Source organism: Coregonus clupeaformis, chromosome 18, assembly GCF_020615455.1.
Source record: "Coregonus clupeaformis isolate EN_2021a chromosome 18, ASM2061545v1, whole genome shotgun sequence".
Lineage (NCBI taxonomy): Eukaryota > Metazoa > Chordata > Actinopteri > Salmoniformes > Salmonidae > Coregonus > Coregonus clupeaformis.
The window spans coordinates 40318079-40344957 of record NC_059209.1 but is presented as its reverse complement, the minus strand read 5'-3'; the positions used below and the strand labels follow the sequence as shown (position 1 = coordinate 40344957).

The window sequence follows — 26879 nt, the reverse complement described above, 5'->3', positions numbered from 1 at the left end:
TGTATTGTTGTGAATCGTTAGATACTACTGCACTGTTGGAGCTAGAAACACAAGCATTTCGCTACACCCACAATAACATCTGCTAAATATGTGCATGTGACCAATACAATACAATTTGGTTTGATTTGATTTGATTACCAGAACATGATGGTTGCAATGGCGTAGATGGAGAGGAAGAGCCAGATTATGAAGATGTCGCTGTGGAGGAGCACTCTGCCATACTTCAAGATGGCCGTCAGGGCGGTCACGGAGATGGACAGCTGGACGAAGCCAGTGATGAACCAGGCCACCCAGTGGACCGCGTTGTTCAGTCCCATCATCTTCATCACCTGCAGGCAGTACACAGGTTACCGGAAGAGGTGAATCCTCTTTTTTAGTCTTACATGCACTGATATGAATGAGGATGGGATTTAAAACCCTCCACATATCAAACAAAATAATACAATCATGTAAATATTCTAAATATTCTGAAAAACATATCATACAAATTTCAAGTTTGAGATTTCTATTTGATTGAAATCAGTATTTTTCCGACAGGGGGCAGAAGAGAGGTAGTAAATATGAGTGACATCATCCTGCTACAGGGTGCCAAAAGACATGGCAGAGAGAAGATGGCATTAATGATGTCACAGACAGACACAGGACAGGACTCTGAGATCCTAGTGTAGACAGCAGTGGGGGTTGGTGAAGGGATAATGGATCATTATATTGTTTGGAATGGAGTAAATGGAATGGTATTAAACATGCGTGTTGGATGTGTTTGATACCGTGCAATTAATTCCATTCCAGACATTTTCATGAGCCCGTCCTTTAATTTAAAGTGCCAACAGCCACCACAGGTAGACAGGTAAGCAGCTGCAGTCTCACCTCTTTGAGCCGGTGCTCCTTCTCAGCCACGATGTGTTGGATCATCATGGCTACAGAGTACACCCAGGAGATCACCATGCACAGAGGCATCATGTGCTCAATCACAAACAGGAAGCTGTGGACCCATGACAGGAAGTTTATTAATGACAAATCATAGGTTAAAGCAGGGAGAGAAAATACTACCAAAGGAAGGAAAACATAGGGGAGAGTGGGGTAAGTTGAGAGAGGGGTAAGTTGAGCCAATGGGTCAGTTGCGCCACCCCTTGTTTCTAAGAAACCATACACAAAATGTATAATTTGACCAAATATTTAGGAAGAGGTCATCATTTCATGGAGTCTGCAAAGGAAGAAACCATATGGAAAAAGTGGTAAGCAAGTTACAGTGGCTTGCAAAAGTATTCACCCCCCTTGGCATTTTTCCTATTTTGTTGCCTTACAACTTGGAATTAAAATGGATTTTTGTGGGGTTTGTAACATTTGATTTACACAACATGCCTACCACTTTGAAGATGCAAAATATTTTTTATTGTGAAACAAACAAGAAATAAGACAGAAAAACAGAAAACTTGAGTATGCATAATTATTCACTCCCCCAAAGTCAATACTTTGTAGAGCCACCTTTTGCAGCAATTACAGCTGCAAGTCTCTTGGGGTATGTCTCTATAAGCTTGGCACATATAGCCACTGGGATTTTTTGCCCATTCTTCAAGGAAAGACTGCTCCAGCTCCTTCAAGTTGGATAGGTTCCGCTGGTGTACAGCAATCTTTAAGTCATACCACAGATTCTCAATTGGATTGAGGTCTGGGCTTTGACTAGGCCATTCCAAGACATTTAAATGTTTCCCCTTAAACCACTCGAGTGATGCTTTAGCAGTATGCTTAGGGTCATTGTCCTGCTTGAAGGTGAACCTCTGTCCTAGTCTCAAATCTCTGGAAGACTGAAACAGGTTTCCCTCAATAATTTCCCTGTATTTAGTGTCATCTGAACAGAGTACCTTCTTCCATATGTTTGGGGAGTCTCCCACATGTCTTTTGGCGAACATCAAACGTGTTGGGTTATTTCTTTCTTTAAGCAATGGCTTATTTCTGGCAACTCTTCCGTAAAGCCCAGCTCTGTGGAGTGTACGGCTTAAAGTAGTCCTATGGACAGATATTCCAATCTCCACTGTGGAACTTTGCAGGTCCTTCAGGGTCTCTTTGTTGCCTTTGTTTGGTCTCTTTGTTGCCTCTCTGATTAACGCCCTCCTTGCCTGGTCCGTGAGTTTTGGTGGGCGGCCCTCGCTTGGCAGGTTTGTTGTGGTGCCATATTCTTTCCATTTTTTTATAATGGATTTAATGGTGCTCCGTGGGATGTTCAACGTTTCAGATATTATTTTATAACCCAACCCTGATCTATACTTCTCCACAACTTTGTCCCTGACCTGTTTGGAGAGCTCATTGGTCTTCATGGTGCCGCTTGCTTGGGGGTGCCCCTTGCTTAGTGGTGTTGCAGACTCTGGGGCCTTTCAGAACATGTGTATACATACTGAGATCATGTGACACATAGATTGCACATAGGTGGACTATATTTAACTAATTATATATTTTACTAATTCTAAAGGTAATTGGTTGCACCATATCTTATTTAGGGTCTTCATAGCAAAGGGGGTGAATACATATGCACGCACCACTATTCCGTTATTTATTTTGTAGAATTTTTTGAAACAAGTTCTTTTTTTCATTTCACTTCACCAATTTGGACTATTTTGTGAATGTCCATTACATGAAATCCAAATAAAAATCCACTTAAATTACAGGTTGTAATCCAAGGCACTGTAGGTCCCATACATGTTTTGTGCTAGAGGTTTCATGATGCTTGTATCTAAATCAAAGTATATCATTTTAAGATTGTTCGATACATCAGTTGGGGTCTCTATAAGCTTCAATATGAGGTCCTAAACCTAGCATGAAAGTGCATCCTTGAAGCTGTGTGGGCTAATATACACTGTAAAAAAAAATCCACAAATCTAAATGTTTAAACTAATTATTATTAAGTAACTGGTTCCACAGCCTTTTTTATATTTTACTCAACTTTTCGGTCCAAGTGTTACCCAGACTTAGCTCCAACTTGAGAAAACTTCGGCAAAAATTCAGTAAATCTAAAATGATGTGTTTGCTCAACTTTCTCATTTGTTTATTCAACTATAACTTCTTATTTGGCATCTTAACTAAGAGAAGACTGTGCAACTGGTTACACAAACAGTGCTTTTAACATACTATGTTTTCAACCTACATATTTGACACATATGATTACATTGTGCATGTTTATTTATAAAGTAATTATTCTTCAACGCGTCCTTACCTAGGATTTGAACTCACATCCTCTTGGTTCATGGCATTCTGATCTTGCTGCTACGCCACCATGGCTGTGTAAATTATCAATGAATCTGACTATTCTTTCATCATTCATTTGATTCACTTATTTAACTACACAATGCTAGGTTTTTCTGAATAGTTGTCTAATGTTGGTGGGGTATATTCATTACTCTGTTTTAATGTTACTTCTTAATCACTATGATAAATTTAAAAAAATTAGTTTTTCTTGATTGTACTTTTAACAATGCTGATATTTACTTAGAAGTTCAAAGTGTAGCAATACAGGTGAAATCAGTTATTGACACAGACATTGTAGCGTAGTAGGATGATTCGAATGCTTTGCACAAAGAGGTTGTGAGTTCAAATCTCAGGGGAGGAAACATGAATTACTGTATAAAATAAATGAACACGCACAATGTGTGTCATATACAGTGGGGGAAAAAAGTATTTAGTCAGCCACCAATTGTGCAAGTTCTCCTACTTAAAAAGATGAGAGAGGCCTGTAATTTTCATCATAGGTACACGTCAACTATGACAGACAACATGAGCATTTTTTTCTCCAGAAAATCACATTGTAGGATTTTTAATGAATTTATTTGCAAATTATGGTGGAAAATAAGTATTTGGTCAATAACAAAAGTTTCTCAATACTTTGTTATATACCCTTTGTTGGCAATGACACAGGTCAAACGTTTTCTGTAAGTCTTCACAAGGTTTTCACACACTGTTGCTGGTATTTTGGCCCATTCCTCCATGCAGATCTCCTCTAGAGCAGTGATGTTTTGGGGCTGTCGCTGGGCAACACGGACTTTCAACTGCCTCCAAAGATTTTCTATGGGGTTGAGATCTGGAGACTGGCTAGGCCACTCCAGGACCTTGAAATGCTTCTTACGAAGCCACTCCTTCGTTGCCCGGGCGGTGTGTTTGGGATCATTGTCATGCTGAAAGACCCAGCCACGTTTCATCTTCAATGCCCTTGCTGATGGAAGGAGGTTTTCACTCAAAATCTCACGATACATGGCCCCATTCATTCTTTCCTTTACACAGATCAGTCGTCCTGGTCCCTTTGCAGAAAAACAGCCCCAAAGCATGATGCTTCCACCCCCATGCTTCACAGTAGGTATGGTGTTCTTTGGATGCAACTCAGCATTCGTTGTCCTCCAAACACGACGAGTTGAGTTTTTACCAAAAAGTTCTATTTTGGTTTCATCTGACCATATGACATTCTCCCAATCCTCTTCTGGATCATCCAAATGCACTCTAGCAAACTTCAGACGGGCCTGGACATGTACTGGCTTAAGCAGGGGGACACGTCTGGCACTGCAGGATTTGAGTCCCGGGCGGCGTAGTGTGTTACTGATGGTAGGCTTTGTTACTTTGGTCCCAGCTCTCTGCAGGTCATTCACTACGTCAGGGCATTATCACTGGGATATGAGTTAACAAGGCCTGGCCTATGTTAAAAGTGTAAAGTAAAAAGTACAAAGTGTTTGTTAGGTGTTCAGCCTGTGTTAAAAGATGCTTAAAATTATTAAGAGACAAAAAGTGATTGTGATTGTGTTGAATTGTGTTTTGGAGATAAAGATAGGCAGGTTTTAAAAAGGTAGTGATAATATTTAATTCAGTACAAAAATTTGTAGGCGGCTTAACTTACCCTGTCCCGCGCTCAACATACCCCATACAGAGGGTAAGTTGTGTCAAGAGATCCCTTTTGGACAAGCTATATTTTCAAAACTGCAATGTTTACATGAATTCTGATTATGTCCAGGGATACACAATATCCTGAAATATATGTAGATATCTTTGTTAGAAAGAATACTACACTACCAGCCAAAGTTTGGACGCACCTACTCATTCAAGGGTTTTTCTTTATTTTTACTATTTTCTACATTGTAGAACAATAGCGAAGACATCAAAACTATTAAATAACACATATGGAATCATGTAGTAAACAAAAAAGTGTTAAACAAATCAAAATATATTTTATATTTGAAATTCTTCAAATAGCCACCCTTTGCCTTGATGACAGCTTTGCAAACTCTTGACATTCTCTCAACCAGCTTCACCTGGAATGCTTTTCCAACAGTCTTGCAGGAGTTCCCACATATGCTGAGCACTTGTTGGCTGCTTTTCCTTCACTCTGCCGTCCGACTCATCCCAAACCATCTCAATTGGGTTGAGGTCGGAGGATTGTGGAGGCCAGGTCATCTGATGCAGCACTCCATCACTTTGCTTCATGGTCAAATAGCCCTTACACAGCCTGGAGGTGTGTTGGGTCATTGTCCTGTTGAAAAACAAATGATAGTCTCACTAAGCCCAAACCAGATGGGATGGCATATCACTGTAGAATGCTGTGGCAGCCATTCTGGTTAAGTGTGCCTTGAATTCTAAATAAATCACAGACAGTGTCACCAGCAAAGCACCCCCACACCATAACACCTCCTCCTCCATGCTTTACGGTGGGAAATACACATGCAGAGATCATCCGTTCACCCACACTGCGTCTCACAAAGACACGGTGGTTGGAATCAAAAATCTCCAATTTGGACTCCAGACCAAAGGACACATTTCCACCGGTTTAATGTCCATTGCTCGTGTTTCATGGACCAATCAGGTCTCTTCTTATTATTGGTGTCCTTTAGTAGTGGTTTATTTGCAGCAATTCGACCATGAAGGCCTGATTCACACAGTCACCTCTGAACAGTTGATGTTGAGATGTGTCTGTTACTTCAACTCTGTGAAGCATTTATTTGGGCTGCAATTTCTGAGGCTGGTAACTCTAATTAACTTATCTTCTGCAGCATAGGTAACTCTGGGTCTTCCATTTCTGTGGCGGTCCTCATGAGAGCCAGTTTCATCATAGCGCTTGATGGTTTTTGCGATTTCACTTGAAGAAACTTTCAAAGTTCTTGAAATGTTCCGTATTGACTGAACTTCATGTCTTAAAGCAATGATGAACTGTTGTTTCTCTTTGCTTATTTGAGCTGCTCTTGCCATAATATGGACTTAGTCTTTTACCAAATAGCGCTATCTTCTGTATACCCCCCCACCCCCACACCTTGTCACAACACAACTGATTGTCTTAAACGCATTAAGAAGGAAAGAAATTCCACAAATTAACTTTGAAGAAGGCACACCTGTTAATTGAAATACATTCCAGGTGACTACCTCATGAAGCTGGTTGAGAGAATGCCAAGAGTGTGCAAAGCTGTCATCAAGGCAAAGGGTGGCTATTTGAAGAATCTCAAATATAAAATATATTTTTATTTGTTTAACTACATGATTCCATAGGTGTTATTTCATAGTTTTGATGTCTTCACTATTATTCTACAATGTAGAAAATAGTACAAATAAAGAAAAACCATGGAATGAGTAGGTGTGTCCAAACTTTTGACTGATACTCTATATTTCCCTTGACTGAGTGATGCTGAATGTAAAAAAAAAAAACTCTCATCTTACCCCACTCTCCCCTAACCCATGCATAATTTGAATGTTATTTATAACAGTGAGAGTTATGCACATGCATCTTAAATTAGGATTTGGACATAAATGAGAGTCAGGATCTGAGAGAGATAGAGAGCAAATTAGAGTAAAGAATAGATACAGTAACATGTCTTACTCATCTCTAGTGTAGCTACCAAAGGAAGACGTGTGACATATTTCATTATTTACCTATCTATCTAATATACAGGGACAAAGCAAAGTCATCATCTCAGAATAACATAGAAATAGAAGTGACAGAATGAACAGAACGTGAGAGAGAAGAGAGGAGAGGTGTATAGAGCGAGTTCCACGTCTTACTCGTCTCTGGTGTAGCAGGGGTAGGGGAACATCTGAACATAGTTCCCAGGCTCCACCACGTCATGGCCCACAAACGTGTTAATGATGGCTCTCTCCATCATGTCTGAGGAAACACAGGCAGGCAGACAGGAAGACACACGCGCACGTACACGCATCAAGACGCAGCAGAGATGACAGGGCCACTCTTAGTGAATAAGCCTTTCCATCAAGTTCTATCCTAAACACACTACCCGATGCAATGTGGCTATCAGTGTGGTTAACAATGCAAAGGTAAAATCAATCTGTTCTGGATTAAATCAACTGTATTGTCTTGGTGAGCCCAGGATGTCTCTATATACGCTCAACAGACTGCCATGTCAGTTCCCATGCATTATCTGTATTAACTTTATGTGTCAAATAAGCAGCTTGTCTCTTACTCTCCTGCTTCTTAAATAAAAGATGAGTGTCGGAGAGAAAGTGCTGGATCTGCAGTTTGGCGTTGCCCACCTCAGGATTGCCAGGATAAGCAGTTTACCACAATAAATCATTTTCTTAATAAAACACCACAAAACAATACTTTTGACAAAACAATTGTGTCCTCAGTGAACCCGCTTTTGGCAGTTGATGTATAGTCTATAGTCGATGTATATTCTGTTTATAGTTTCACCTGCAGATAACGCTGAAACAACAAGTACAGCTTTGAGTTTTGAGATGTCTTCTTTACTACCAAGCAACAAAACAACAATGACACAACAACGACACAACAACAACACAACAACGATATGACAACAACACAACAACGATACAACAACGACACAACAACATTTGAAAATACCAGAATTCAAATTCTGTATAAAACACAAGAGCCAATAGTTTTTTTCATATTAATAATTTGAAATAGCCAGGGTGCCAGTCTGTTTTTGCTTTGTCTAATTTCTTTGTAGCTGTGATGCTGATGCTAATGGCTAGGTAGTTGTTTAGAGCTGGCTAAAGTTGGCTAGAGCTGGCTAGAATTGGATAGAGTTGGCTAGAGTTGGCTAGACTTGGATAGAGTTGGCTAGAGTTGGCTAGAGTTGGCTAGAAATGGCTAGAGTTGGCTAGTGTTGGCTAGAGTTGGCTAGAATTGGATAGAGTTGGCTAGAGTTGGATAGAGTTGGCTAGAGTTGGCTAGAGTTGGCTAGTGTTGGCTAAAATTGGCTAGAGTTGGCTAGAGTTGGAAAGAGATGGATAGAATTGGCTAGAGTTGGCTAGAGTTGGCTAGTGTTGGCTAAAATTGGCTAGAGTTGGCTAGAGTTGGATATAGTTGGATAGAGTTGGATATAGTTGGCTAAAGTTGGCTAGAGTTGGATAGAGTTGGCTAGAATTGGATAGAGTTGGCTAGAGTTGGCAAAAGTTGGATAGAATTGTCTAGTGTTGTCTAGAGTTGGCAAAAGTTGGATATAATTGTCTAGTGTTGTCTAGTGTTGTCTAGTGTTGGCTAGAGTTGGCTAGAGTTGGATAGAGTTGGCTAGAGTTGGCTAGTGTTGGCTACAATTGGCTAGAGTTGGCTAGAATTGGATAGAGTTGGCTAGAGTTGGATAGAGTTGGATAGAGTTGGATAGAGTTGGCTAGAGTTGGCTAGAGTTGGCTAGAGTTGGCTAGTGTTGGCTAAAATTGGCTAGAGTTGGCTAGAGTTGGCTAGAGTTGGCTAGAGTTGGATAGAGTTGGATAGAGTTGGCTAAAGTTGGCTAGAGTTGGATAGAGTTGGCTAGAATTGGATAGAGTTGGCTAGAGTTGTCTAGAGTTGGCAAAAGTTGGATAGAATTTTCTTGTGTTGTCTAGAGTTGGCAAAAGTTGGATAGAATTGTCTAGTGTTTTCTAGTGTTAGCTAGTGTTGGCTAGAGTTGGCTAGAGATGGATAGAGTTGTCTAAAGTTGGCTAGAGTTGGCTAGAGTTGGCTAGAGTTGGATAGCGTTGGCTAGAGTTGGCTAGAGTTGGCTAGTGTTGGCTAGAATTGGATAGAGTTGGATAGAGTTGGCTAGAGTTGGCTAGAGTTGGCTAGAGTTGGCTAGTGTTGGCTAGAATTGGCTAGAGTTGGCTAGAATTGGCTAGAGTTGGCTGGAGTTGGCTAGAGTTGGCTAGAGTTGGCTAGTGTTGGCTAAAATTGGCTAGAGTTGGCTAGAATTGGCTAGAGTTGGCTAGAGTTGGATAGAGTTGGCTAGAGTTGGATAGAGTTGGATATAAAGTTGGCTAGAGTTGGCTAGAGTTGGCTAGAGTTGGCTAGAGTTGGATAGAGTTGGATAGAGTTGGATAGAGTTGGATAGAGTTGGCTAGAGTTGAATAGAGTTGGATAGAGTTGGATAGAGTTGGCTAGTGTTGGTTAGAGTTGTCTAGAGTTGGCTAGAGTTGGTTAGAGTTGGATAGAGTTGGCTAGAATTGGCTGGAGTTGGATAGAGTTGGATAGAATTGGATAGAGTTGGATAGATTTGGCTAGAATTGGCTGGAGTTCGATACAATTGTTTAGTGTTGCCTAGAGTTGGCTAAATTTGTCTAAAGCAGAAACATCCTGGCAACATTTCAGTCTACATTTACCCTTCAGTAGTCAAGATGGAGGATTCTGGTCACGTACCCTGGATCCACACAAAGCCGTAGAGAAAGTAGAACTTTCCCCCTGTATTTGGCCCCGGGCGCCAGTAGGCCCGGCGGATCTCGTTGGTTTTCTCTGTGAAGCTGGAGTTCTGTCTGATCTTATAGAGGACATGAGGAGGCAGGGAGCCATCTCTGTTGGTCTGGAATATCACACCTGGAAGCGAGTTACAGTACCAGTCAAATGTTTGGACACACCTACTCATTTAAGGGTTTTTCTTTATTTTTACTATGTTCTACATTGTAGAATAGCAGTGAAGACATCAAAACTATGAAATAACACATATGAAATCATGTAGTATCCAAAATAGTGCTAAACAAATCAAAATATATTTTACATTTGAGATTCTTCAAATAGCCACCCTTTGCCATGATGACAGCTTTGTGCACTCTTGGCATTCTCTCAACCAGCTTCACCTGGAATGATTTTCCAACAGTCTTGAAGGAGTTCACACATATGCTGAGCACTTGTTGGCTGCTTTTCCTTCACTCTGCCGTCCGACTCATCTCAAAACATCTCAATTGGGTTGAGGTCGGAGGATTGTGGATGATGCAGCACTCCATCACTCTCCTTCTTGGTCAAATAGCCCTTACACAGCCTGGAGGTGTGTTGGGTCATTGTCCTGTTGAAAAACAAATGATAGTCCCACTAAGCCCAAACCAGATGGGATGGTGTATCCCTGCAGAATGCTGTGGTAGCCATGCTGGTTATATGTGCCTTGAATTCTAAATAAATCACAGACAGTGTCACCAGCAAAGCACCCCCACACCATCACACCTCCTCCTCCATGCTTTACGGTGGGAACTACACATGTGGAGATCATCCGTTCACCCACACCTAATGTCCATTTCTCTTGTTGCTTGGCCCAAGCAGGTCTCTTCTTCTTATTGGTGTCCTTTAGTAATGGTTTCTTTGCAGCAATTCGACCATGAAGGCCTGATTTACCCCTCTGAACAGTTGATGTTGAGACGTGTCTGTGACTTGAACTCTGTGAAGCATTTATTTGGGCTGCAATTTCTGAGGCTGGTAACTCTAATGAACTTATCCCCTGCAGCAGAGGTAACTCTGGGTCTTCCATTCCTGTGGCGGACCTCATGAGAGCCAGTTTCATCATAGCGCTTGATGGTTTTTGCGACTGCACTTGAAGAAACGTTCAAAGTTCTTGAAATGTTCCGTATTGACTGACCTTCATGTCTTAAAGTAATGATGGACTGTCGTTTCTCTTCTCGCTTATTTGAGCTGTTCTTGCCATAATATGGACTTGGTCTTTTACCAGATACGGCTATCTTCTGTATAACCCCCTACCTTGTCTCAACACAACTGATTGGCTCAAACGCGTTAAGAAGGAAAGAAATTCCACAAATTAACTTTTAAGAAGGCACACCTGTTAATTGAAATGCATTCCAGGTGAGTTCCTCATGAAGCTGGTTGAGAGAATGCCAAGAGTGTGCAAAGCTTTCATCAAGGCAAAGGGTGGCTATTTGAAGAATCTCAGATATAAAATATACTTTGATTTGTTTAACACTTTTTTGGTTACTACATGATTCCATATGTGTTATTTCATTGTTTTGATGTCTTCACTATTATTGTACAATGTAAAAAAAATAGTAAAAATAAAGAAAAACCCTTGAATGAGTAGGTGTGTCCAAACTTTTGACTGGTAGTGTATATATATCTACACTATAGCTTTGACATTACTTCCTCATAAAGTGACATTTATTTTCCGACTGGAGGCTATCTGCATGCCACAGCTGCTGCCCTTTCAGTAATACCCATCTGACCCCTGCGCCTGGCCATTATCTATGATCTGTTTTTACTGTTAAGCCAGAGTGCCAAAGACACATATCCATTTTGTGAAAATGTAATGGACAATTACGTTTTCATATCTTATGATGAAATAGAGTAGTCTCTCCTATTGAGTAGTTACTGTACTGTACTCACTGGCAAACACTGAGATGTTATCATGGTAGGCTTGGTTCAGAGTATAGTTGACGATGCTGTCTTCATCAGGGAAACCCTTGAAGATATCCACGCTGACCTGGAACAGGAAGATGAAAAATACAAAAAAATTGGATTGATCTATTTTCCCTGCAGTCAACGGAAAGTTAATCTCCTGCCTTGATCCCTTCTGAAAGACATACAAACACACACAGGTTGGAGCCAAGAGCACAGGAACCATCTATATCTGCAACACTGGTAACAATAGTCCCTGTCCTATGGGCTATGGTTAAAAGTAGTGCACTATGTAGAGAATAGGGTGGCATTTGGGACGAATCTTGGGGACTTTAATGCAGGGAAACTTAAATCCGTTCTACCTAATTTCTACCAGCATGTTAAATGTGCAACCAGAGGAAAAAAAACTCTAGACCACCTTTACTCCACACACAGAGACGCATACAAAGCTCTCCCTCGCCCTCCATTTGGCAAATCTGACCATAACTCTATCCTCCTGATTCCTGCTTATAAGCAAAAACTAAAGCAGGAAGCACCAGTGACTCGGTTAATAAAAAAGTGGTCAGATGACGCAGATGCTAAGCTACAGGACTGTTTTGCTAGCACAGACTGGAACATGTTCCGGGATTCTTCAGACAGCATTGAGGAGTACACCACATCAGTCACTGGCTTCATCAATAAGTGCATCGATGATGTCGTCCCCACAGTGACCGTACGTACATACCCCAACCAGAAGCCATGGATTACAGGAAACATCCGCACTGAGCTAAAGGGTAGAGCTGCCGCTTTCAAGGAACGGGACTCTAACCCGGACGCTTATAAGAAATCCCGCTATGCCCTCCGACGAACCATCAAACAGGCAAAGAGTCAATACAGGACTAAGATTGAATCGTATGTGGCAGGGCTTGAAAACTATTACAGACTACAAAGGGAAGCACAGCCGCGAGCTGCCCAGTGACACAAGCCTACCAGACGAGCTAAACCACTTCTATGCTCGCTTCGAGGCAAGCAACACTGAAGCATGCATGAGAGCACCAGCTGTTCCGGATGACTATGTGATCACGCTCTCCGTAGCCGATGTGAGTAAGACTTTTAAGCAGGTCAACATTCACAAGGCCGCAGGGCCAGACGGATTACCAGGACGTGTACTCCGAGCATGTGCTGACCAACTGGCAAGTGTCTTCACTGACATTTTCAACATGTCCCTGACTGAGTCTGTAATACCAACATGTTTCAAGCAGACCACCATAGTCCCCATGCCCAAGGACTCTAAGATAACCTGCCTAAATGACTACCGACCCGTAGCACTGACGTCTGTAGCCATGAAGTGCTTTGAAAGGCTGGTCATGGCTCACATCAACAGCATTATCCCAGAAACCCTAGACCCACTCCAATTTGCATACCGCCCCAACAGATCCACAGATGATGCAATCTCTATTGCACTCCACACTGCCCTTTCCCACCTGGACAAGAGGAACACCTACGTGAGAATGCTATTCATTGACTACAGCTCAGCATTCAACACCATAGTGCCCTCTAAGCTCATCACTAAGCTAAGGACCCTGGGACTAAACACCTCCCTCTGCAACTGGATCCTGGACTTCCTGACGGGCCGCCCCCAGGTGGTAAGGGTAGGTAACAACACATCTGCCACACTGATCCTCAACACGGGGGCCCCCTCAGGGGTGCGTGCTCAGTCCCCTCCTGTACTCTCTGTTCACCCATGACTGCATGGCCAGGCACGACTCCAACACCATCATTAAGTTTGCCGACGACACAACAGTGGTAGGCCTGATCACCGACAACGATGAGACAGCCTATAGGGAGGAGGTCAGAGACCTGGCCGTGTGGTGCCAGGACAACAACCTCTCCCTCAACGTGACCAAGACAAAGGAGATGATTGTGGACTACAGGAAAAAAAAGAGGACTGAGCACGCCCCCATTCTCATCGACGGGGCTGTAGTGGAACAGGTTGAGAGCTTCAAGTTCCTTGGTGTCCACATCACCAACAAACTATCATGGTCCAAACACACCAAGACAGTCGTGAAGAGGGCACGACAAAGCCTATTCCACAGGAGACTGAAAAGATTTGGCATGGGTCCTCAGATCCTCAAAAAATTATACAGCTGCACCATCGAGAGCATCCTGACTGGTTGCATCACCGCCTGGTATGGCAACTGCTTGGCCTCCGACCGCAAGGTACTACAGAGGGTAGTGCGTACGGCCCAGTACATCACTGGGGCCAAGCTTCCTGCCATCCAGGACCTCTATACCAGGCGGTGTCAGAGGAAGGCCCTCAAAATTGTCAAAGACTCCAGCCACCCTAGTCATAGACTGTTCTCTCTGCTACCGCACGGCAAGCGGTACCGGAGTGCCAAGTCTAGGTCCAAAAGACTTCTCAACAGCTTCTACCCCCAAGCCATAAGACTCCTGAACAGCTAATCATGGCTACCTGGACTATTTGCACTGCCCCCACCCCATCCTTTTTACGCTGCTGCTACTCTGTTAATTATTTATGCATAGTTACTTTAACTCTACCCACATGTACATATTACCTCAACTACCTCAACTAGCCGGTGCCCCCGCACATTGACTCTGCAACGGTACCCCCCTGTATATATAGCCTCCCTACTGTTATTTTATTTTACTTCTGCTCTTTTTTTTCTCAACACTTTTTTTGTTGTTGTTTTATTTGTACTTTTTTTAAAATAAATAAATGCACTGTTGGTTAAGGGCTGTAAGTAAGCATTTCACTGTAATGTCTGCACCTGTTGTACCACATGCACCTGTTGTATTCGGCGCATGTGACCAATAACATTTGATTTGATTTGATTTTAGCTTTGCATGCTGTGTGGTACTGATTCTTAATGCTTATATTACTGTACGCCCACTGTCTGTGGGACTGGATCAATGTAATGAAGTACCATCGCTCTTCCTGTATCAGTCTGAATCAGACCACCCATGTCAACAGTACATCCTGCCTGCACACTGGTATTACATACAGGCTGTGTCTGAAATGCCATCCTATTTGCTTATATACTGTACTGCAGTGCACTACTTTAGGCCAGATCCCTCTTGGCTCTGACCAAAAGTAGCGCACTTGATAGTGAATAGGGTGCCATTTGGGACACAACCAACGGCTCGTCTCATGGATACTGACCTTGGACATGAAGTGTGTCCAGCCGCAGGCTGCGTTGTCGATGGTGTCCAGCTGCTCCAGCAGGGTGGAGGTGTTGGACAGGGTGTAGTTGCCCTCCAGTAGCCCATGCAGCAGGTCACTGTCCGTCCCGTTCAGCAGCTCTGGGTGACCACGCAGGTCAGAGGTCAACTATTAAGAGGAGGATATAACAAGTTGTGTATGTGTGTATGTGTTTATGTTCCAGTATGTGTACGTATGGGCTTATCAGGCAAGATATGGACTGTATAAATGTACTGTGTGGGGGACAAAAAATACTATGTGTTATTTGTATTATGTGTATGCGTTATCTTATTAAGTTAGGTGAATACTGTGTGTTACCTGCTGTAGCCAGGCCAGGTGGTGGTGCAGCTTGCCCTCCTCCAGGTAGGTCCTGAGCTGGGCAGAGATGTTGAGCCACACCCGGGCGTAGTGAGTCACGTTCCCCACAAATGCAAACGTCTCATTGGCCTACACAGACAGCAAGCAAAGCACGTCACCATCAACGCAGAATCTATACCAGTCCTAGCTCTGGTCCAGGGTTTTACGTGCGGCTTGCTGGCACTAGGCCTTCTCAGCTAACACCCTGGACCAGAGCTATCCCAGTCCCATTTCTGTATCCAGTTGCTCTATCCACATCCTTTCAACCATTCTCTCCACTCTCTACCTCTCTCCCTCCATCTCTATAGTTTTAATCATTTCTCAACCTCCCTCCTCCAGTCCACTTGCTAAGATAAGAAATCAACCGTCTGCCAATAACAAGCCTGTGGTAACTAGTGGGATGTACAGAGAAACAGAATCGATGGCCATTTCTGCATATATTGTGGTATAGTGAGACCTCCGGGCACTGAGGAGGAGCATGATTAATTTAGCAGCTCATTGACTTCCTACAAATCGTGCTCTAAACCAATATACAGAACATGCTTCATGATTAATGTGTAAGGCTGGAAAACAAATGACCGTGGGATTCCTACTGAATTCCCAACATGTTCTCAATACGCTGAGAGTCTAAAAGTGTCTGATAAATGACTAAAGACCACATTCCCTATTCTTCTTAATATGAGTCTCAATCACAGGGGTTTTGTGGCACCTTAATTGGGGAAGACGAGCTAGTGGTAATGGCTGGAGCGGAATTAGTGGAATGGTATCAAATACATCAAACACATTGGTTTCCAGGTGTTTGATACCATTCCATTTGCTCCGTTCCGGACATTATTATGAGCCGTCATACCCTCAGCAGCCTCCACTGGTCTCAATATCCCTGACAGTGGCTATATTCAGCAATATATATGAAACAACCAATGGAGCACTGTCCTCAGTTTAGTCTTGGTATTAGGAAATAGATCCAGATAATGTTGAGATATTTAATTTTATGGATTTACTATGGGCGTTGGCTTGATACAGCCTTTGATGGATCACATCTTGCATACATATGCATTTCATAGTCGTTTTCATGTTACTTTATCAAATTAATATAGACAATATATAGCTGTATATCTTGCTAATGTTTAACCCAGCAATGCAACAATGACATCTGAATAACTCTATTGCAGAGGACAGAGCATAGAAGGCACCAGTCACTGCATACATACATACATACATACATACATACATACATACATACATGCATACATACATACAGACATACATACATACATACATACATACATACATACATACATACATACATACATACATACATACATACATACATACATACATACATACATACATACATACATACATACATACATACAGACATACATACAGACATACATACATATACAGTACCAGTCAAAAGTTTGGACACACCTACTCATTCAAAGGTTTTTCTTTATTTTTAATATTTTCTACATTGTAGAATAATAGCGAAGACATCAAAACTATGAAATAACACATATGGAATCATGTAGTAACCAAAAAAGTGTTAAACAAATCAAAATATATGTTATTCTTCAAATAGCCATCCTTTGATGACAGCTTTGCACACTCTTGGCATTCTCTGAACCAGCTTCACCGTTTGCCTTGATGACAGCTTTGCACACTCTTGGCATTCTCTCAACCAGCTTCATGAGGTTGTCGCCTGGAATGCATTTCAATTAACAGGTGTGCCTTGTTAAAAGTTAATTTGTGCAATTTCTTTCCTTCTTAATGAGTTTGAGCCAATCAGTTGTGTTGTGACAAGATAGGGGGGTATACAGAAGATAGCCCTATTTGGTAAAATACCAAGTTCATATTATGGCATGAACAGCTCAAATAAGCAAAGAGAAATGACAGTCCATAATTACTTTAAGACATCAAGGTCAGTCAATACAAAATATTTAAAGAACTTTGAAGGTTTCTTCAAGTGCAGTCGCAAAAACCATCAAGCGCTATGATGAAACTGGCTCTCATGAGAACGGCCACAGGAATGGAAGACCCAGAGTTACCTCTGCTGCAGGGGATAAGTTCATTAGAGCTACTAGCCTCAGAAATTGCAGCCCAAATAAATGCTTCACAGAGTTTAAGTAACAGACACATCTCTTTGTGAGACGCGGTGTGGGTGAACGGATGATCTCCGCATGTGTAGTTCCCAACGTAAAGCACGGAGGAGGAGGTGTGATGGTGTGGGGGTGCATTGCTGGTGACACTGTCAATTGAGATGGTTTGGGATGAGTTGGACCGCAGAGTGATGGAAAAGCAGCCAACAAGTGCTCAGCATATGTGGGAACTCCTTCAAGACTGTTGGAAAAGCATTCCAGGTGAAGCTTGTTCAGAGAATGCCAAGAGTGTGCAAAGCTGTCATCAAAGGATGGCTATTTGAAGAATCTCAAATATAAAATATATTTTGATTTGTTTAACACTTTTTTGGTTACTACATGATACCATATGTGTTATTTCATAGTTTTGATGTCTTCACTATTATTCTACAATGTAGAAAATATAAAAAATAAAGAAAAACCCTTGAATGAGTAGGTGTGTCCAAACTCTTGACTGGTACGGTACATACATATATATATATATACATAGATACATCCATCCATCCATGCTTACATACATCATAATGATACAGATAACAGAGGCTGAAAGAACATCATCATGTACTTGCCTTCTGAATGACTTTGTCCACCTGTGAGCCGACGGGAGAGTAGAGGATCTTGGGATTTGTAGTCATCAGATGCACTAGTAAACCCAGATTGCGCTGCTCTTTACTGGTGAAACCCAGAGAGCTCATATTCCCCTGCTTTAAAGCCTCAGGCTCAATGATCCTGGGGATGGACAGAAGACAGAAATAAACAACTTTAGCCTTTACAGCATTGGTATAGAGCACAGTGTTTCTCTACCCTGGTGTCAGCACAACTCTAACACACCTTATCAATTCAAAACGTTACGCCCTTGATTAGTTGAATCAGGTGTGTTCTTATACAGCTGGAACAAAAGCCTGCATACCCTGTAGATCTCTAGCCTGGTCCCGGATCTGTTTGTGCTCCAGCCATTACATTGCTGTCATGACAGTAAGTGACAGGGGATTGGCATGATAGCACAAACAGACTGGCACTCAGGCTGGTTGATCTCCAGTCAAAGAACAACGGCACAGGAATGATCCCATTACACAGACACACGTGTACCTGTCATTCCCACACAGAATAGGCTGCAGCCCTGCCCACAGCTGTACAAATGCAGAAAACTGGGAATGAGGATTCTCTTCTTCTTTCCCTTTCTCTTTCTCTCGTCCTCCACCCTCCTCCTCTCCTCCCTCCTCCCCGGGGGTCTCGGTGGTGTTGGGCCCCCAGGTAGTGGTGTTGAGGGCCCAGGAGGTGGTAGTGTTGGCGGGGGCCCCAGGGACCGTATGACCCCCAGCACAGGCCCCCTTAGGGAGCAGGCGAGCCAGGCCTGACAGCAGGTCTACGTCTCTGACGAGCCTCTCCACGTCTGCCAGGTCCTTCAGCAGAGCACCCAGGTGGGACTGGGACAGAGGAGCCGAGGAGTTGGCCTTCTCCTGACACAGCTGGTGTGGAGAGAAAGAAAGGGAGAGTGAGAGAGAGAGGGAGCGAGAAAGAGAGCGAGAGAGTCCATAGATATACTGAGGAGCCATGGACTGTCTGCCATTCCACAATCCACAGTATTTACAGTATTTATATTTGTTTGATTTGTGAAAAGCACCTCAATATCAGGGCCAGATTACCGAACGGGCATGCAGAGCACGTGCCCCGGGGCCCCCAACCTTCTCTCAGCCTCATGGAAAAATGTGAACGATAGCATGAGATGAGCTATAAAACACCACATGTTTCTTTCTTCCCCATGGCAAAAAGTGTAGAATTATAGGAAATTAGCTTTACAACTGCAACATTTTATTTTAGCCTCATGACAAAATGTGTAGAATAGCATTATAAAACTGCAAATGTTTCTCTCTGAACAATGGCAAAATGTGTTGAAATGCAGGAAGTTAACTGATTTCCCCGGAGGTCGCCCGGAGGGACCGAAGGTCCCCGGAAGGGCACCGAGGTCGGTGCCAAATGCAGTAGTTCGGCCTTGCTCACCATGGGGATTCCCAGTTCAAAGCAGCCTTCGAGTGTGCCCCAAATGGCACCCTATTCCCTATATAGTGCACTACTTTTGACCTGAGCCCAATGGGTCCTGGTCAAAAGAAGTGCACTGAATAGGGAATAGGGTGCCATTTGGGACGAAGCCGTTGTCTCTCAGTACTATACCTTGTCAATGAGGCTCTGTGTGTCTATCTGTTCTCTCAGCTCCTGGCTTAAATCTCCAAAGCGCTCAGTCCTCTGTCCCTCCCCGCCACCACACACTGCGTTGCGATAGGCCTGGAGCAGGTACTGCTGCTTCTCAGGAACCAATAGGATCTTGCTCAGCTCACTTGTCCCATCCTCCACACAAGTAAGCATTTCCAACATGGCACCAGTCAGAAGAACACCCTTTGGGGGAAAAAAGAAAACAATCAACAGCACATACAATTCCTCCTCCTCCTCCTCCTCCTCCTCCCTCCTCCTCCTCCTCCTCCTCCTCCCTCCTCCTCCTCCTCCTCCTCCTGCTCCTCCTCCTCCTCCTCCTCCTCCTCCTCCTCTCCATCTCCTCCTTCTCATCATCATCATCATCATCATCCTCCTCCCCCTCCTTCTCATCATCATCATCATCCTCCTCTCCTCCTCTTCCTCCTCCTCGTCCTCCTCCTCCTCCTCCTCCTCCTCCTCCTCATCATCATCATCATCATCATCATCCTCATCATCCTCATCATCATCCTCATCATACTCCTCTCCTCCTCCTCCTCCTCCTCCTCCTTATCATCCTCATCATCATCATCATCATCCTCATCCTCATCATTTTCATCATATATGGTATCAATTATTTCAATGGTAGTCCTGTACGATAAATGTTAGTGATTCAATAAAGACAGGAGGAAGGAGGAAAGAAAAGGAGGAGAATATATCAGGTAGAGGAGAATATATCAGATAGAGGAGAATATATCAGATAGAGGAGAATATATCAGGTAGAGGAGAATATATCAGATAGAGGAGAATATATCAGGTAGAGGAGAATATATCAGGTAGAGGAGAATATATCAGATAGAGGAGAATATATCAGATAGAGGAGAATATATCAGATAGAGGAGAATATATCAGATAGAGGAGAATATATCAGGTAGAGGAGAATATATCAGATAGAGGAGAATATATCAGATAGAGGAGAATATATCAGGTAGAGGAGAATATATCAGGTAGAGGAGAATATATCAGATAGAGGAGAATATATCAGGTAGAGGAGAATATATCAGATAGAGGAGAATATATCAGGTAGAGGAGAATATATCAGATAGAGGAGAATATATCAGGTAGAGGAGAATATATCAGATAGTGTACCTCCACCTCCTTCAGTCCCTGGGGGTCGTATCTCTGGCCTGCCTCTCCTCCTGCTAGGCCTAACGCCTGGGACATGAGTTTGAGCAGACCCTGTCGATGGGCTGTGTTGGTTGGGTCTTGTAAAGCTTTGTGGATCAGTCCTCCATCCAGCCTGTGCATGGCTCCCAGTAGCTTCTCCTGAGGGGAGGATAGTATTGGGATTACTGCAGAACTAATACACCCACTCAGATCAATTCAATTCAATGTAATATTTCCAATTAGCAGCCTACCTCCAGTTGAAGGATCTTCTCTGCAGGGGTTTGTGCGGTCTCTTTTGCCCCTCCAGAACCGTGACTACTCCCCCTTCCAGCTCTGGGGTACAGGCCAAATATCATGTTGTAGACCTACAGTTCAGCAGGGGGAGAGAGGACACACACATTCAGAGAACAGGATGCACTCACACACACACACACACACACACACACACACACACACACACACACACACACACACACACACACAGGTCTTTGCCTAATCTGAAATATTGGCGATCGGGTGTATATTCAAGATTAGATGGCAAAAATGTGTTATCTAAATGTAAATATAACCAATAGACATTGTTTCTCCCTTCACTGTTCATCAGTCATGTGACTACACTGGAATAAACTCTGCTAAAACAATATGCATTACTCTATGATAAAACACTCCATAGGGGGTTGATTGGGACTGGTGAGGTACAGTGTGTGTGTGTGTGTGTGTATGCGTGTGACAGGAGCACAGACCTCTTTGAGGTTGACAGGAGTGGAGAGCAGTAGGCTGGCAGTGTTATTGGGGAGAGACAGATTCCTGACCAGGAACTGATGGAACACTGACTGGTTCTTCAACACACTGGCCAAGGTGAACCCTGCAGGGGTGGAATCATACAGCACAACCACAGATAATATACTGAACTGCTTCTCTGATAGAGATCACACAGCACTCTATCAAAAGCAGTGCACGCACATTAAATAACTTGCAGGTGCTGGGTACAAAAAGAAACTCATGAAATAAAGATAGATACCAACACACTGATGAATGCTCCCATTGTTTTATTGTGCAACATTTCACCCAGAATTAGACTACAACAGGTGCTAGACTGAATCCCCCTCAAAATGTTATTGTGCATGTCTATCATTTGGGTGAAACACACACACACACACACAAACTGTCCAACACACCAATACACACACTCTGACTAGTGGCGTGTCCAGGGGTTGGCCCAGGGTGGTCCACCCCTAGAAATTCTGAGATCTGATAGGTTGTTAGTCAAGTTGATCAACTCAATGAAGCGGGACCAGCGGCGCGTAATGCAAGTGAGAGCTGATCTGATGTCAGCATTACACTTTCCTCAAGTAGCATTTGAGGCGCGGAAGCTGATTCCAGCAGCACTCAGTGGCATCTTCACCAGGACTGGGCCACCCCACTCATGGACCCGCCCCTCTCCCGGAGCCGGAAAAGTAAGTAGCCACATAGCATCAAGTTTCAAAACAAACTGAACACATGCCACAAGGACTGGTCGGACTTGGAACGAGAAGACAAAGCCTGAACAGGTTGGTCACCATTGTTGGATAGATTGAGATTGAGAAAAACAGAGGCGGTCAGAGAACCTATTCAAGTAAGTAAATATATTTTGAAAATGTTAAAAACAATTTATTAGCTAGCTAGCTAGGCCACTTTGTAGGCTAACTCAACTGAGCTGCTAGCTAGCTAGCTAGCTAACCTTACACACTGTTTAGCCAAGTGAAATTAATATAATAAGCTAGCCAACTTCCTATTAGCTAGCTATCTTGATGTAATCACTGTAAATTAAAAAGACAGTCTCCAAATGCATTTGTAACAGCCATGGAAGAGGGTGAAATTGCATCTCCAGCTGTCAGTAAAGGGAGAGTGTAGGCTACTGAACAGGGCAGGTAATTTGGTGGGAGGACATTATGAAAAGATTCTCCAGTTTTGAGGACTGAGAGATAATAGCAACATTCTATTCAGTCCTGTCTAATTTAAATATAATGAAGCCTGTTTCTTTCATGGTTTCTGTTGTCAAATATTAACCTCCCGAGTGGCGCAGTGGTCTAAGGCACTGCATTGCAGTGCTAGCTGTGCCACTAGAGATCCTGGTTTGAATCCAGGCTCTGTCGTAGCCGGCCGCGACCGGGAGACCCATGGGGCGGCGCACAATTGACCCAGCATCGTCCAGGGTAGGGGAGGGAATGGCCGGCAGGGATGTAGCTCAGTTGGTAGAGCATGGTGTTTGCAACGCCAGGGTTGTGGGTTTGATTCCCATGGGGGGCCAGTATGAATAAATAAAAAAATAACTGTAAGTCGCTCTGGATAAGAGTGTCTGCTAAATGAATGTAATGTAAATATGGAACGCTTTGAAAGCCTGTTTGCAGATGAAGAGAAAGGTGCCAATGAATGTCCCAGGGTTGAGACTAAGGGTTTATATAATCCTATAGATATACCATGGATTATACTGTATGTGTACCTATATTAACAAATGTTGTATACAAAATTACAGTTAAACATCACACACAATGTATAAACCTATTACAACTGGAGCAGGCCAATCCTGCTGGAGGTCTGTTGGGTGTGCAGGGTTCTGTTTCAGTCCAGTAATAACACACATGATAATCAATTGGGCTGGGCTGGAATAGGATTCTGCTCGCTGAGTAGATCAGGGATCAGTGGAGCAAGGTTGACCACCGCTGATGAGCCTGTCCTGCACACTATCATTCCCTAGACAAACTGGCCTTGTCCCATTCCTCATAATATTTTACTGTAAATGCCTTTAATAAATGTTTTAGGTTAATGTAATTTGTTTTAGATTATTTTTCAAACAAGCATTGCAACAGTCTGTGTGGCCCGCGCCTATACCGTGAGTCTCCCTTCCTCCTCAATTTTTGAAGTCACCAGCCTCCACTGGCGTTGAACCATCATAGTTATATTGAAAAAAATCCACCTTTGCATCAATTAAGGTTCAAAATGTTATGGCCCCACTAAACTTGGTGTGTGCCCCACCTTGGCCACCCAATTCAAAATGTTATTGACACGCCACTGTGTCTGACAGACACTGACACACATACCTTGGCTGGTGTTGAAGCCGTTGTCCAGTGGGGAGGGCCCAGTGGATGTGCTGAGGCTCTCCAGGTACTCCAGCTCCTGGCCCAGTCCTGGCCTGTCTGCTGTGAACAGGTGGTTCTGTAACACCACCTCACTGATCCGTTCCAACAACTGGGTCACACTGGGGGAGGGGGGAGAAGGGGGAGAGGGAAGAGCGGGGAGAAAGAGAGTCGAGCGAGTGAAAGGAAGGGACACAGCGACAGAGGGAGAAAACAGGTGGGAGGGTACATTGAGAGGAGAGTGCATTGAGAGAGGTGTAGGGTATAGTTCAAAGACACAATGACAGTCCTCTCCCATTAGGAGAAGTCCACACATCAACAGAGGGAGATTAATTTATTATATGCATACAATTACAGATAACTACCACTGTCCACTTCTGCCATTACTGTAAGTGTTGTAGACATTAACACTGTTAGTCCATTAGTGGTAAGTTACATTAAACAAAATAAATGGAGTCTGTCTTGAGAGAGAGAGAGAGAGAGAGAGAGAGAGAGAGAGAGAGAGAGAGAGAGAGAGAGAGAGAGAGAGAGAGAGAGAGAGAGAGAGAGAGAGAGAGAGAGAGAGAGAGAGAGAGAGAGAGATAGAGAGAGAGAGACTGGGATTGACTGACTGTGTGACTCACGTTGAGTTCTTGTACTGCAGGAAGCCAAACTCGTCCCTCTGGCCGTCGGGACACAGAGACTGCATGATGGGGATGATGCCTGCTGAGGTGAGGGGTGATGCGCTGTAGAAGGCTGGACAGACAGGATGGACACCAGGGAGGGACAGGAAAAGGGACAAAGGGTAGGTAGGGAGGGCAGAGATAGAGAGGGGTAGGGAGAGATAGAGAGGGAGGACAGAGATAGAGAGGGGTAGGGAGAGATAGAGAGGGAGGACAGACATAGAGAGGGGTAGGGAGAGATAGAGAGGGAGGACAGACATAGAGGGAGGGGAGAGATAGAGAGGAAGGACAGAGATAGAGAGGGAGGACAGAGATAGAGAGGGAGGGGAGAGATAGAGAGGGGTAGGGAGAGATAGAGAGGGAGGACAGAGATAGAGAGGGGGTAGGGAGAGATAGAGAGGAGGGAGGGAGAGATAGAGAGGGAGGGGAGAGATAGAGAGGGGTAGGGAGAGATAGAGAGGGAGGACAGAGATAGAGAGGGGTAGGGAGAGATAGAGAGGGAGGACAGAGATAGAGAGGGGTAGGGAGAGATAGAGAGGGAGGACAGAGATAGAGAGGGGTAGGGAGAGATGGAGAGGGAGGACAGAGATAGAGAGGGGTAGGGAGAGATAGAGAGGGAGGACAGAGATAGAGAGGGAGGGGAGAGATAGAGAGGGGTAGGGAGAGATGGAGAGGGAGGACAGAGATAGAGCGGGGTAGGGAGAGATAGAGAGGGAGGACAGAGATAGAGGGAGGGGAGAGATAGAGAGGGACAGAGATAGAGAGGAGTAGGGAGAGATAGAGAGGGAAAACAGAGATAGAGGGAGGACAGAGATAGAGAGGGAGGACAGAGATAGAGAGGGAGGACAGAGATAGAGAGGGAGGACAGAGATAGAGGGATGGGAGAGAAAGAGAGGGAGGACAGAGATAGAGAGGGATGACAGAGATAGAGGGAGGACAGAGATAGAGAGGGAGGACAGAGATAGAGGGAGGACAGAGATAGAGAGGGGTAGGGAGAGATAGAGAGGGATGACAGAGATATATGGGACAAAGGGATAGGATTCACAGGAAAATCAGGAAAGAGAGGAGAGGGAAGCGGATTGAAGGATTGGTAGGGAAGAGGTTCGTTCAAGGGTTTGAATGTGGTCCAAAGACCAAAAAGGAGAAAAGAGAGAGGGGGTTAGAGAGAAACAGAAATCCAGATCACAGATAACACACAGTCAGTAGCAGAGAGAAACAGAATCACAGATCACCGATAACACACAGTCAGTAGCAGAGAGAAACAGAAACCCAGATCACAGATAACACACAGTCAGTAGCAGAGAGAAACAGAATCACAGATCACCGATAACACACAGTCAGTAGCAGAGAGAAACAGAAACCCAGATCACCGATAACACAAAGTCAGTAGCAGAGAGAAGAGGTACCCAGATGTCAGGGCAGAATTCTCTGTAAGGGCTGAGACATACATCATTCTGTCTGCTGATTTCTCATCCACTCATAAACGGTGACTGCTGCTGGACACGCTTTCACCAAGCCTGGAATAAGAACTAGGTCCATACTAATAGTGTACAATGGAATGGCCCATGTTTCCATGACTACCATAAAGAGTTTTTCTCACTGTTTTGTCTTTCAGCAGCAGTAGATTCATCCTCCCACTGGGCGTGGGGCCTGGCAACAACAACAATCTCTATTCTACTTCATTATCCATCCATCCATCCCTCACTCCCTCATATTACATCCATCCATCCCTCACTCCCTCAATTTCCATCCATCCATCCCTCACTCCCTCATATTCCATCCATCCATCCCTCACTCTCTCATATTCCATCCATCCATCCCTCACTCCCTCATATTTCATCCATCCATCCCTCACTCCCTCATATTTCATCCATCCATCCCTTTGGATAGAACAACAAGCATCCTAGCTTAACAAATAGGCCTCTTTGAGAATGGCGGAGGGGTATAAAAATTAGTTACCCCCTGTGATTATAAAAATTTATCCATCTCCCCAACGTTGCTTTATCTTAAACCAATCTAAGACTAAATCGCTGCCACTTACACTGGTGCTATTACTGTCTTATTGAATAACCTATAACAGTTAGAAACACCCACTGCTGAGCTAATTCCAGACAAAGGAGCCCTTATGTGAGCGCTTCTCATAAATGGCACTTTATTCCGTACACTCACCATAGGAGAACCTTTTGAAGAACCCTTGTTGGTTCCAGGTAGAACCCTTTTGGTTCCAAGTAGAAACGTTTTGGGTTCCTGTAGAACTCTTTCCACAGAGGGTTTTACATGGAACCCAAAATGGTTCTACCAGGAACCAAATAGGGTATTTACCTTTAACCAAAAAGGGTTTGCCTATGGAGACAGCCGAAGAACCCTTTTGGAACCCTTTTTTCTAAGAGTGTATATATTGCACAATTTTCTTACCAGGGCCAATAGTGCACTAAATAGGGAATACATATAGGGTGCCATTTGGGATAGTCAACC

The 26879-nt window shown here is 43.7% G+C and overlaps 1 protein-coding gene across 1 annotated transcript in view; it reads right to left on the bottom strand.

Moving 5' to 3' along the window:
• The window catches only part of LOC121581904 (ATP-binding cassette sub-family A member 2-like), a 119844-nt gene that overhangs the window by 35373 nt on the left and 57592 nt on the right, over window positions 1–26879 (bottom strand). The window contains exons 3-17 of the mRNA XM_041897299.2: window positions 24366–24477; window positions 23707–23864; window positions 21370–21491; window positions 20878–20991; window positions 20609–20785; window positions 19445–19666; window positions 18362–18741; window positions 17842–18001; window positions 15096–15224; window positions 14739–14906; window positions 11567–11663; window positions 9608–9781; window positions 7021–7123; window positions 868–982; window positions 139–329 (exon numbers count right to left, since the gene is read on the bottom strand). Of these exons, the coding sequence (XP_041753233.2) occupies window positions 139–329; window positions 868–982; window positions 7021–7123; window positions 9608–9781; window positions 11567–11663; window positions 14739–14906; window positions 15096–15224; window positions 17842–18001; window positions 18362–18741; window positions 19445–19666; window positions 20609–20785; window positions 20878–20991; window positions 21370–21491; window positions 23707–23864; window positions 24366–24477 (2422 nt within the window). The remainder of the gene's footprint in view (window positions 1–138; window positions 330–867; window positions 983–7020; window positions 7124–9607; window positions 9782–11566; window positions 11664–14738; window positions 14907–15095; window positions 15225–17841; window positions 18002–18361; window positions 18742–19444; window positions 19667–20608; window positions 20786–20877; window positions 20992–21369; window positions 21492–23706; window positions 23865–24365; window positions 24478–26879) is intronic.